This window comes from Hyaena hyaena, unplaced genomic scaffold (assembly GCF_003009895.1).
Source record: "Hyaena hyaena isolate Hyena2069 unplaced genomic scaffold, ASM300989v1 scaffold_478, whole genome shotgun sequence".
Classification (NCBI taxonomy): domain Eukaryota; kingdom Metazoa; phylum Chordata; class Mammalia; order Carnivora; family Hyaenidae; genus Hyaena; species Hyaena hyaena.
This window is the reverse complement of record NW_024081110.1, coordinates 1203083-1217345: the sequence shown is the minus strand read 5'-3', so window position 1 is coordinate 1217345 and position 14263 is coordinate 1203083. Positions and strand designations below refer to the sequence as shown.

The following is a 14263-nucleotide window of genomic DNA, read 5'->3' as shown; positions in this document are numbered from 1 at the left end:
TGTCAATATGGGTTATATTCTTCACCACATTTAAAAAATTTTTAAGTGTCTATTTTTTAAAATAAGACGAATATCTGTTTTTACACGTATTTGAATACAAAGGATAAAAGGCATATTAAGTGAAAATGAATTTTTCTGTCCGCATAAAAACTTACGTGAGAATGTTCATAGCAACATTATTCATAATAGCCAAAAAAGTGGAAAAACCCAAATATCCATCAACTGATGAATAGATAAAATGTGGTACATCCCCGTAATGAAATATTGATTGGCAATAAAGGGAGTAAAGTGGTGATGCATACTACAGCATGCGTGAACCCTGACCACGGATTGTATGATGGATTCAGAATCCATAGAGACAGAAAGTATACTGGTTACTGAAGGCTGTAGTAGGGAGACATGGAGGTGATTGCTCACGGATACATAGTTTTTGAGGGCAGGAGAAGTAATTAAACTGTTCTTATATTAAGGGTAATGTCGTACAACTCTGTGAATAAACCAAAAACACTTAAATGTAGACTTTAAAAGATGAATTTTGTGGTGTGCAAACTATATCTCCGGATTAATTAGTAATCGCCTAGTCTCACTCCAACGATGACTAGTACAACTAACAGCAAAGCAAATACTTTAAGCTATTACTTTAAGAAGTTCAGAAGAGTGTATCCACCCCCCTCTCTTTCTCGGCATTCTGTCCTCCACATTCCAGTCCTCAGAGTACCAAGTTTATTTTATAGGCTTTCAAACATTTTGAGCCCCACAAGAACACATCTAGTTTGTATATTACCAATGGGATCATATTCTGCTTGCTATGTGTTGACTAAAACCTGAGGTGTTTACCCATCGTACTTTTTAAAAACATTTAATTATTTTTTAACCTAAATTGATATCCACACATACTCAAAACCCAAAACATGCATTGGGGCATCAAGTTATCAAAGGGCATCCATGATATTCTTATGTCATTAAAAACAAAAAAGTAAAAGGACTTATAAACAAAGTTGTTTACCCCTCTTTATTTACATCTGTAGGTTTGGACTTGAGGAGTAAAATAGCAAAACCACAGACCCTCTGTCCCCAAAACCTAAGGAAGCAAGTGAAACAGTTAATTATCAGCCCGGAAAAGATTACACCAGCAATAACCACACAAAGGCAAGGCCACAATTTCATGCCATTATCTTTGAGTAGCAGCTACCAGGAAGGAGGGAGGAAAGCAGGGAGAAAGAGAGAAAATCTTAGAGGGTGGATGCACTCTTGAGGCTCATGCCTTAAGCCTGTTTTCCAGACGTTTAAAAGAAAATAAATTGGAAAAGCAAATCCTAAAACATATCCTCCTCTCCTTCCATTTGAGGAGACCAGACCACGGAAACACGCACAGGCCTGAAAAAAGATGAGAAAGCCCAGTGTAGAAGTGACTTGTTCCAGCCATTTTACAAGAAGCAAAATAAACCGCTAGGTCTCACCATTTTATTTTTCCCAGATAGAAAGAAAGCTTGAGAGTGAAAGGCAAATAATCATGATTTCCAGAAACAAATCATCTCCCGTGATACACAAAAAAATTAGCGTAGTGAGAGTATGAAGAGAAAAGAAGGAAACAGAAGCCAAGCGGGGACAGGCGGTCCTGGGGGCAAGAGCCCCTCTTGTATTCTTTCTCCACACAGAGAAAGAATTCCCAAAAAGACAGAATCAGCCTGTCTGCCCTCCCCTGGAGCCAATGCAGGGGCAGTGACTGTCTGGAAGAGCCTGTGGATCAGAGGATGCAAACACTTGGGACTGATGGGTTCTGGCAGCAATAAGGATTTCTGAATAACTGAGCTGAAGAAATATCTGAAACTTGATCTTCCAGCATCACTTCCCACAGCCTCAGCTAATACTTCTGTCCCTGCAAGCCCCTCTTCTCATCCTGAGACAGCAAAACAAAGAGAAGAAAGCCCAGCTGACATTGAAACAGGACTCTCACAAGCAGGCATGAAATTCAGGAATCGCTTTCTGACACTGTATTAGAGAGAACAAAAGATCTAGAATAAGAAAGTTAAAAGCAAAGATTCTGACCACCATGGAGCAGATCTAGAAAGCAGTTAGTCTACATTAAAACGGGTGATAAAAAGACCCGAAGAAAAATATCTGAGAGCAAGAATCTTCAAGTAATCAAAGGCTTTGGGAAGAACATCGATAGGAGCATAAGAATGGAATTTATTCTGGGGCGCCTGGGTGGCTTAGTCGGTTAAGCGTCCGACTTTCGCTTAGGTCATGATCTTGCGGTTTGTGGGTTTGAGCCCCGCGTCGGGCTCTGTGCTGACTGCCAGCTCAGAGCCTGGAGCCTATTTCAGTCTGTGTCTCCCTCTCTCTCTGACCCTCCCCTGCTCACGCTGTCTCTCTCTCTCCTAGAAATAAATTTAAAAAAAAAAAACATTAAAAAAAAAAAAAAGAATGGAATTTATTCCAAACAGATAAAATGCATGAAAATCTGGAAGATATAGGAAGTAGAAGGGAGGAAAAGTATGTATTTCTTTTTCCAACAAAACCTGTCAAAAACAATCAGAAAATCTCAGCCAAACAAAACTAAACTTAACTGAAAATTGTGTAAGAAAGCAAAGATTAAAATAAAGTGTGTGAAACTGGGCCAGATTCTGAGCAATTAGTGGAAAGTGAGAAAGGGGGCATTTACCTTCTGGTTCCGTATACCTCATAATACTGGAGCCCTGGAGGAGGAAGTATGATCTGAGAACATTACCCAGCTCAACAGTGAACAATATTTTGATAGTCAACATATTGATTATCAATCTGTTGATTATCAATGTTCTGGCAAGCATGAAAGACCAGTTAGGAGTAAATAAAGCATGCTTTGGCATACAATTGTAGTTTTTCATCCATTAAGAAACTCATCAACAGGCTTCTTTACTATACAATATATTTTGTTAATGTTTATTTATTTTTGAAAGAGAGAGACAGACAGAGCGTGAGTGGCAGAGGGGCAGAAAAAGAGGGAGACACAGAATCTGAAACAGGCTCCAGGCTCTGAGCTGTCGGCACAGAGCCTGACGTGGGGCTCAAACTTCTGAACCGTGAGATCGTGACCTGAGCTGAAGTTGGACACTTCACCGACTGAGCCACCCAGGGGCCCCTCTTTACTATACAATGTTTTAATGATATGGCATCACCTTGATTAAGTTTTTGAAAAGTAATATTAATTAACTTAACAAGAAATGTGTGGAAACCATATGTAGAATCACTAATAAATTAATCATAACTAATAAATGGAAAGATAAACATTTCTATGAGATTGGAGAATCAGGTTTTCTTAGATTAACCTCAACAAATAAAACAAGAGGATGTTTTGAGGAATTAATACATAAAAGTAAATAAAAGAATTCTGAAAACAAGTTTATGGGGAACAGCTAGTAATCCTAACTTTTAACTCATGATTTTTTAAATTCATTAATCAAATGATTAATTCATTTAAATCATTATTAAAGTGAGTGTACAGTTGTTAGGCTATTTGGAGATGAAATAAATTGATGGAAAAGAATAAAAATTTAGAAATAGAGCTGAAATTATATGAGTATTCTGTTTATGATAAAGGGGGTATTTCAGATTAGTGAAGAAAAGATAGATTTTTCTCAATTATATGTGCTGAGTCAGCTGATCACCTATTAAAACAAAAAATAAGATTAATTCCTATCTCACTTCTTATACCAAAATAAATTCCGGATACAAACTGATCTAAATGGTGACTTCTGGTTCAGCATATTAAACAATAAAATAAAGAAATTAAAACTACTTCATAAAAGTATGGGTACAGGTATGTACAGTCTTCCAGTGAGAGAAGTTTTTTACCTTAGATAAAAGAATAACAAATTAGACTACATAGAAATTTAAAATTTATGTTTGCAAAAGTACCACAAATGGATTGAGGAAAATACCTTAAACATATTTGACAGATAAAAGATCAGTTTTCTTAATTTATAAAGAGCCGGTAGAAACCATTAAAGGGCAAAAGGCGAACAGTATAGGAAAATGGTGTTATGTAGAGACAAGTAGCTCAGAGAAAAGAAAGGACTTCCTCCAGTCCTTTGTCCATGGTCCCCTTCTTCACCGTTTCAGTCCCACTCATTTCCATCGTGAAAATGACAATCACTTGCCATAATTTTCCCCAAACAGCTCGTGCCTCACCCAAGAAGAATACATTGGTACTTCTAACTTGCTCGTGATAGCTTTACCACAGTTCTCTTATACACCATGTTTTCCCTTTGCCTTTTCTTAGAGTTGGTCATTTTCATCTTTTTCTTACTACTCTTGATTATAAATTTCTTAGTAGAAGAAACCATGTCTTTCTCATCTCAGTCCCCAACACATTAAACCTTCAGTAACCACTAATAACTTATGTTTAAATAAATACACAAGGGGGCCTTTAAAGGGACACACATTCTGTGCACAATATAAATATAAGTAAGCGTACCTGAGTCACATCTCCAACAATCGCTGGGATGTAAATTTCTGGGTAAGATCTCAACGGAACTGATGGACCACCCTTCATGCAGGCACAAATTAATTTTCAGCCTGTAATTGAAGTATTTCATGGTGCTACCTTTTGTTGGTTTATTCACAGAAGCAGCTGGAAACATATGAATCATGTTGTAACAAAACATTGCTCTCAAATGTAATTCACAGCATCTTACAACATGCACTTTCAGGTGGCTGAGCTGTGCAGAAAGGAATTTTTTTTCTTCTGAGACTCTGAAAAGACTGGAAGATAACCCCAGTGTTCTTGCCCACATTGCTTATCTGCCAGCAACAGGTTACAGTACCCTCACTCTATGTTCCCTAGCATTTACCGAATGCATAATAGCTGAGTATTCATGAAAGCTAATGCAGTGGATGAAAACAAATTAATTTGGTTAGTGCCCAAGGCAGTTGAAAGGTACACCTGCTTTTTTTGGTCTCTAGGTACCAAGAGTAAATGTTGGATTTAATCACAAGCCGGCTTGTCATTTTGGGGGAAAGAAATCCATGTCGGGTAAAATTCCCTTTTTACTAGTAGATGTTTTGACTTTTCTTTTTGTGCTGTTGAGTCCTGAGGATGTACACACACTTTCACTCTGGTGACGTCTTCATTGAAGAAAATACAGCAGTCTGGTATTTTTATATGCATTGTCTTTGGAATTTGTGTTCTTTGTCTTTGGATGTAATAAATATTCAACAGAAACACACACGGAGGGGGAAAATGATTGTCCTCAATGATAAGTTTTGGCATACTTAGGAGGTTAAATGATGCGTTGCAAAATCTGCAGCATTTTTAGGATGAGTTAGGACTAATATTCTCTTAGGCACCCTGGCAGAGAAAGTATTATGTTGTCTGTCCTTGGCAATGCTGATTTCAAGCATTAATAACAACCTACTTCATACTTACATGAACAAAACACATTGTAAAGTAATGAGGTTATAAAAAATTAACTCAAGGAGATGTTAAGTGTTTCACACATAGACAATGCAAAAGTGGAAAAATGAATTTTCTACTACAAGAATCACTTAATAATTAATTGCTCCTTTGTTCAAATGGGTCCACTGTGTGCTGGGTGTTGAATGTCGTACTCCCAAAACAGTTAATTTAAGTGTCCCTAGGAAAGGAAACCGCTAAGAGTGTTTACTGTCTGGGGTGCAGCCCGGAAAACAGGAGATTCAAGACCTCCCTGAACACGGAATGCAATACTTGGAAAAAGACTTTCTTTGGAATCATAATGACTCAGTGGTAGTTGTTAGTGCCACACATTAACAGAGCGACTTTGAGCTACTCACCGATCATCTTTAAGCCTCCTTTTCCTTATCTTCAAAAAGAAAAGTGCAGATTAGATTTTCTGTAGGGTTCATTTTGTCTCTAAGATCCTATCATTGTAACAGAGTTTTTATCTTGGGCCTGTCCATCTTTGTAGTATCATGGACCTTATTTCTTGGAATCTGAATATCCAATTTACATCTTCATTGTACTAAAGCCTATAAAGACATTTTTAAAGAGTCACTAGATTACAACTGTCACTTTCTCCAGTCATCATCATCATCATCATAAATCCTCATTAAAAGCATTTATTGACCACTAATGTATATAACATACACAAGTCAGAGATGTACATGTAACCATAAACTTAATAAGAAAAACTTGTAATAATGGAACTAACCAAAGATCTTTGCAGAGAAAGTATGAGTCTTAGCTTGCCTGGATTTTGTTGGAATGCTCTATATTTTGTTTCTTTTTTCATTTATTTATTTATTTATTTATTTATTTGGGTCTTGGCCTCTTTCATGGTCTTGACTCTGCACCTTGAAAATAATAAATAAAATCATGAAAATATGTTTGTCTTTATTAAGTTTCTTGGTATGGTAATACCATTTAGAAATATTTCTTTTTTAATGAGTCTCATGTTTTCAATAGAACTGAAATAATTTGAGAGATGGGTACTATAAAAGTAAAATCAAAGCTATTATTCTCATATGCCTGTAGACAATCAATTGTAATTCGCTATAAAAATAAGTTGCGCTTAGCAACAGAAAAAAAAAATACAGTTATCTGTAGGAAGTCTTAAGTAAATCATTAGCTTGCTTAGAGGGAACAAAAGAAAATCAAATAAAAAGAGATCCTTTTTTAAATTTTATTTTCTCAACAGTATTTACCACCAACAAGGTTAATATTAATTCAGGGTGATTATTTTAGCTTTCCACACTGAATAGTTAGATATCAGGCTTTTTGGATCTTTAGTTCTCAGCTCTTTCCCCCTCTGTGGAATGAAGGCTGTTCTTTCCTCAGTCAGATAAAAATCAATAATGTTGAGATTGAAATCCTCAAACACCACAGACTAGTTTTAAACAGCATGCAAGCCTGAACTGGTGTTTAATGCCTCTATTCTCTTCTTCCATAGGCGTTTATGTCCATGTTCCAGATCCTCACCCAGGAAGGATGGGTAGACGTAATGGACCAAACCTTAAATGCTGTGGGACACATGTGGGCACCTGTGGTAGCCATCTATTTTATTCTTTATCACCTCTTTGCCACTCTGGTGAGTTTAGCTTTTCTTCTCAATTATATCTTAGTACCATAATGGGGTGAGCATCAACCGATATCTGGGGCCTATTTTTAGTGTCAAAACTAGAGTCAGAGAACCAATGTAAAGTAGTCTGGCTGGATGAGGTCTCTTCCAGTCTAAATTTCTATGACTCCAGCTGCTCGAGGAACTAGATTTAAAATTTGAGTAAGATTAGGGCTCCATCCTATACAAGTGTGTGCTTGAGGGAACACAAGATAAAGCATAATGGAAATCCCATATTCGAGTACATGTTTAACCATCTCTAAGTGTTTCCAGAACTACGTCATTATTATTGCTGCCGCTATTATTATTATTATTTATCAGGTAGAGACACGCTTTTCACTTTTCACTGCTTCCTTTCCAAAGCTGAGATTAAACTGAAGACACACTGCAGACCTCAGGGTGCATTTAGAAGTCAGCTCTGTGTTTCTGAGCTGTGTGACTAAAAGAAACGCATGGGGGAAAAAACACAGAGCTACAAATACTGTAAAAAGCATCATGAAAACAAAATACCAGCACTCAGGAAAAATTGACTTCTGTCACACAAGGAGAATTTTCTTTTCAGTGCATTTCCATTAAACAGAAAGAAAGAAGTTGTGAAATGTGGCCTTGACATACTAAGGGGTGTAATTCTCAGATCTTTCTAATGGCCAAAGTACAGCTCCTTATAATAAATGTGTGTATACTGAAAGCAAACTTAAGCTCTGTTATGTTCAAAGTCCCAATGTAAGGACCCAAAATGTTATCCTTTATCAGAAACACATGAAATTTAAAAAAAAAAAAAACAAAAAACTGCTGTTGTTAAAAAGCAAAACACCTCATAATTTCCTTCCTAATATTTGGAACAGCCAAGGTAGGTAATGTTTCTGCTTTACGGATGATGAAACTGAGACTCCGCAGAGTTGAGTAACATACCCAGTGTCATGTACAGTGTGAATGGCTGGCGGAGGACATTCCCATGTCTTCCTGATCTCATCGCCTGTGGTGATGCAGCTACGTTGTTATTTCCTAGGATTGTGAAGTGTAGCATCATCACTGAAAATGTCTTCCTGGAATCAAACCTCTCTCCAAGAGTCACTAAAATAAGACAGATTACTAATGAGCACCAAGATTCCTTCCAATTCTAAATGGGAACTAAACAGGTGCTTCAGAAACTTGATGTGTTCAAGGTGGCATTTGCTAAAGGCAGAGCCTTTCTTTCAACACTGAGAACATCCGTCAAAAAGTGTATAAGGATATATTTTTATGTGGTAGAACCACATAGAAATAGTTCTGGCATGTTACATGGGATGACTTTTACAATATGCACAAAAGGAAAGAACCTTCAGCAGGAGGAATGGAGGCCTGGTTTCCAGAGCCAAAACTGCCTGTGCTACATGGCACTTAGCCCTGAGGGCCTTGCATCCTCCCTTCTGGGACTTTTAGATCTATGTTATTCATCCATCCATCCACTCATTCATCCATTCATCCATCCATACACCCATTTGTGAATTCAACTAATGTTTATTGAGTACCTACTATGTGTTTAAGTTCCTTTAAAGCTATGGAATAGCTTGAAGACTATTGATCATGAGTTCAAGTTAGGATAGATAGGCTTGAAATCATCTATGTATGGTAATAATCTATCTAATTGTTCTTCTATGAAAACAATATACTTGTTTGTTATCCTCGCGGCAGACATTTGATCATTTAGTGAGAGTCTCACACAATATGAAAGCAAGAAGAAAAATGACTCAACCAAGTAAACTGTTTACCAAAGCAATTTTTTTTTCAAGTGAACTATAGCGATCACTAAGATAATGAAATAAAATATTAATTCTGGTACGTACACTTCTTGGGCAGTCTGAATCTTCCTTATGGGGCCAAAAAACATAGCATTAACAGTGGAACACTGAAGCGCTTCCAAGGACTCCCCTGCTTCACCTGCGCCCCTGGGAGTCCACAGAGCACATCTGGAAAACCCATATGTAATTCTGCGGTTCCAGTCTACTGACTGAAGTATCTGCCCAAAACATTTATTATAATTTTTTCCATTGTGATTTTCAAAACACAGTTCTGAGTTCAAACTATAAATTGAAATCGTTTCTTCTTGTATTCATAATCTTTTTCAAATCTGTAAAGGAAGGAGGGCCCTTTGGTAAATAAGGCAGAAGTACTTCAAAGTCTAGATTGAGGTTCCAGTTCCGCTGGCCACTGGATGTGCGACTTTGGAAGAATCAGACAACTTCTCTTACCTCTCTGTCACGTTGTATCTGGAAATGAGGGTCATAGTGCCCCACATGCCCGCTTTCCAAGATGCCATCTACATGGGACCCGTATTTGGGGGGCGTTTTAGCCATAGAACAGGAAGACCATCACAGCTAACGCCAACACTGAGTTTAAATAAGACGGTGTGCATTTAAAACTGTACATTAATAAACGCTAAAAATTTAATATGTTCAGATGCATTTAATTTATAGAAGTAAAGTATTACTGATCAGTTTAAAGCATCATTGATGCCCATTCCTAGACCGAGTCCTTCTCTGCCTTAATCTTTCCTTCTTTCCCCACACCCTCTCTCCCAGATAACAACTAGGATGTATTTGATATGAATCTATCTTCCAGTTTTAAATCATACTTTACTGTATTTAACAGTGTCATTAACTATAGGAAGACTCTTCTCTTGTTTAACATTAACAAGGAACAACAATTAAACTGTCCATGTAGATGATAAGTTGCATTGCCAATTTCAGGCTGTTAAAATGTAAAAATAAACGTGTGTCCTAAAATCAATGAAATGCAGTAGTTTCCCACATATATATGTATCCATCAAAACCTGTAGTGCTTTAAATTTAAGGTTATAATCTGCAAACATTTTATGCCATTAGTTTTTAAGATTTATGTTATTTTCTAGTCTAAGAAGCTCTGCTTCAGTACCCTGATGGCCGTACCTGGGGGACATGTCCCTGTGCACTTCTCTCGCTGCTATGACCACACACCACGTTGAGGCCACATCATACCTGATCATTGTTTTCCTCCTAAAGATCATTAGTAGCAGCAATTTTCCGAGTAAATGGGATCAAACTCTACACACATTCCCTAAATACTGTTTTTGAAATATTTTTACTCTAATGCACATCAAATTCATTAGCATATATAGTCATGAATATATGGACTATGACTGACTGCCATATTTGTTTATTGGTCCTTCCTGGTGGATTCTTAGGTTGTTTTCCTAAGAATTTTAGGAAATTTTGCTCTCATAATGTTGCAACTAATACGTGTGTACAATGTGTCCAGTTGTGGGAGTGTTGCTCTAGGATCCATGCCAGAAAATAGAATTCTGGATCCTGGATCCTGCCCAGATGGCTCTGTAGCGTGGGTCTGCAAGCCCATATATCCAATCTAGCCCACAGGCTTTATTTATACAGCCCTTGAGCAACGCACAGGAGTGGTTTGTGCATTTTTAAATTACTATGTAAGTACGCACAAAATATCATCAGTGTCGCCTCTTGGCCCTCAAAGCCTAAACCATTTACTGTCTGGACCTTACATTTGCCGAGCCTTGTTCAACGGGCGAGTTCCACTAGCTCACCCTCCCAAGTGCCGCAGTGGAGAATCCCGTGTTCTTCTATCCTCACATATAGTTGATGTTGTCAGGCTTAAGATTTTGATAGTCTAATGAGTTGGATAGTAATGTCAAGTGGCTTTAGGCTTGCATTTTTGCATTTCAGCAATTGTTGATAAGCGAGCACTTCTTCATATGCTAGCTAACTGGCCATCTTTGTGACTCCCCCAATTGTACTGTAAGCTTTACCTGTTTTTCTAAAGGCTAGTTGGTCTTTTTGAAATGCATTTCTTGGAGTAGGTAGTAGTTCCTGACTCTTGTAGGAATTGCAGATTTTCTCTATTAAGCAGCATTTTGTTACTTTAATTTGTTTCTGATGCTTTTGACACTATATTTTGACATGGTCAAAATCAACCGTTTTGCACTTAGGGTCAATATTTTTTCTGGACTCATGCATAGGAAATTCTTTCCCACCCTGAGGTAGGAAAAATATTCTCCTCTATCTTCTAATTGTTTCGAATTTCTGGACTTTAAGGAATCTTAATGTACTGCTTGTATATAGAGTGAGCCAGATAAAATATACAGCTGCAAGAAAACTCAAATTGGTTTTTCTCAACCAGATTTATGTTAAGTGTTTTAAGCTTTGAGGTATTTGGTTGGATTCTCTGATTATGAAATCTAAAGCCAAAAGTACATCTACTCAGATTAAGTTTCTAAATGATTTTTTAATTAAAGTTTTTAAAATGTATTTCTTTATTTTGAGAGAGAGAGAGAGCGTGAGAGAGAATCCCAAGCAGGCTCTACACTGTCAGCATGAAGCCCAATGTGGGGCTCAAACCCATGAACCACGAGATCATGACCTGAACCCAAACCAAAAGTCGACCATTTAACCAACTGAGCCACCCGAGCTCACATGATTTTTTTTTTTTAAGGAGAGCTGATCAATTCAGTGAAAGAAAGCACTCCACAAGACATTAAATCTGAGTGTCACTTTCATACTGTACTGCCCAAGAAGTCTTGGGACCGAATTCACTTCCCCAGGTCATTGGAGATTTTGCCTAAAACCCAATCAGCGGTTGCTCTGCTTCTCTGAACATCCTCCAACCCACAGTCACTATGACAGGCTCTACCATGTTAGCTCAATCTGATATAGCCCAGTTTTCCTAATCTCAACCGCTATGTCTAAGTACTTTCCCAGCCTGGGAAACAGCTCATCCTTTCCCCTTTTTGACCCTACACCTAATACAGAAGTAAGACTAGTAAGCACAGACCAACAAACCAACAAATAAATCCTGTGATTTCAGACCTAATGATACAAGTGATAAGAGGCTGTGGCTTGCATTCTATTAGTGTCCATGTAATAAACTTCTGACTCCCGCTCACTCCAGCCCTACGTAATCTGAAATAGTTAAAATATTGGCAGTAAAACAGCTGGAGACAGTCTGTGGATTGACAGATAAAATAGGTGGATGGAGGCCCTAGGCCTGTGTTAAATATGCATCACATCCCCTTAAAATCCCTACACTTATAAGTTAAAATCTGTATTCCATAAGCATGTCTTTAGCTTGAACTTAATTAAAATGAGCACTTTTTTCTTAAATTGAATGCTTCTTTTTGCAAAATACTACAAAGCATTTTAAGCCAAATGAAAAAAAAAATGTCCACATAAATATACAAGCTCTGATTTGTTTTTTATCCACACTGGCCAAGCGGGGCTGAGCAAGCCAGGGAGTCCCTGATTTAGTCTTTTCAAGGACAGGCATATGCCAGGCAGCAAAACAAGAAGAAAAAAAAAAAATGTTTGGCTGCAGTTTGTTCTGGAATAAAAAGCAGCAGGCTATTCCATCGCCCCCTGGGGGCACCAATTTGTCAGCCCACAATGAAAATCAAGCTTAAGTGTATAGCAAATGCATATTCATAGCCATTATCTATTGTCTCTTTAAAATGTCTCTCTCATCCGCCAGGTATTTATTCCCTATTTCTGACCTGGCTGATTGCGGCTTGCCCAGTGCTTGTGAAATCCATCTTTTCCCCCCACTTTTGCCAATGATTAGGGGATAAGGACTATTGAAGACTTATCCAGTTGAAAGACTCTATTTTTTTTTTTTTGCTCAGTGTTTTTCCCTTTATTATTGTTTCAAAGGAAAGCTCTGTGATGTGAATACTGAAAGAGAGAAAATGTAATTAAGCGTTCATTGTGGATAGTCTTTTTGTTACCTTTGAAGTGCTTAAATTAACACAGCAATCTCTTGATTTTGCTTCTGTAGTGACAGCTTTCTGAGAATAGTCATATTTTGCAGACAAAAATGGCATTCCAAAGTGTAAATTAAATAACTTGATTTTATAGAATTCATTTAAAAGTGCATCTGTGTTGAACGTATCCCATTTTACATTGTTCTGATTGCATTTGACTTTGTGTTGACCTGTGTAAAACAATGAGGTTGTTTCCAACTGCAGCTTGAGAGACAACTTAGGATAGAGTGTGATTCTAAATGGTAAAAAGCAAAAAGAAAAACAGGATTACGGGGTGTTGACCAGGTGCCTGCTGTGCTCCTATTGTATGATTGAAAATAATTTTTAAAAAAGGAATGATTAATAAAGTTCACTGTAGAGAGAGAAATAAGAGTAAAGGTGACATTTCAGCTAATGGACTATTGTTAAGTTGCATAATAAGGAAAAGAAAGTAGTAAAAGTAAACTTTAAAGAAATGGGGAGGGAACGGCGAAGGTGTCGAGGGTAAGCACAGGACTGTATGCAGTTAGAGAGAATGCAAAATAGAGGTAGACATTCGCAGCCGAGAAAACCCACTTGGAAAATAGTAAGGCTACTCTCTTCCCAAGGCAACCATGACTCTCAGGAGTCTGAGTCAGGCTGACCCAGAAGCTGAGTTTCCAGCAGAGAGGAAGAGAACCCTGGTGTGCTGGGCAAGATGGTCTTGTCGCAACAAAACCGTAGGCAGTAACGATACTGGGGAAGACACCTGCTTCTGTAATTTATCGAATTGTGCTGAAATGTGTTCCTAGTAAAAGGAAGGAAAACAGACTAATTATCTGTGGTTGAATGAATAAAACTTAAACCATAGCAGATACCTAGCAAAACCCTTAGCTCAGGAGGATCTGGCTTTTTCCATGGAAGGTAAGGAGTGAGAGAGGTGGTTGGAGAAGGACAGAGAGGCCATAGGATTCGATGGTAGCTGAACACCTGTTAAGACACTGGGCAGCAAGTGTGCATCCACGGACGAATGGATCAAGAAGATGTGGTTTATCTACACGATGGAATACTACATGGCAATGAGAAACAATGACATCTGGCCATGTGTAGCAACATGGATGGACCTTGAGGGTGTTATGCTGAGCGAAATAAGTCAGGCAGAGAAGGACAGATACCATATGTTTGCACGTATAGGAGGATTGGGAGGAACTTAACGGAGGACCATGGGGGAGAAGGGAAGAAATGGTGGGGGAGAGGGAGAGAGGCAAACCATGAGAGACTCTTGAATGCTGAGAACAAACTGAGGACTCATGGATGTGGGGGGGGGGGAGATGGGCATGGGGGGACCACTTGTGGGGATGAGCACCAGGTGTTATATGGAAACCAACTTGACAATAAACTATCTGTAAAAAAAAAAAAAAGAATACAGTTT

General features: G+C 38.0%; 1 protein-coding gene across 3 annotated transcripts in view; it reads left to right on the top strand.

Annotated features, from left to right (window-relative positions):
- The window catches only part of NALCN (sodium leak channel, non-selective), a 285524-nt gene that overhangs the window by 150419 nt on the left and 120842 nt on the right, over window positions 1-14263 (top strand). For all 3 annotated transcript variants that reach the window (XM_039254277.1, XM_039254276.1, XM_039254275.1), the window contains one exon: window positions 6909-7046. In XM_039254277.1, coding sequence (XP_039110208.1) covers window positions 6909-7046 — 138 coding nt within the window. The remainder of the gene's footprint in view (window positions 1-6908; window positions 7047-14263) is intronic.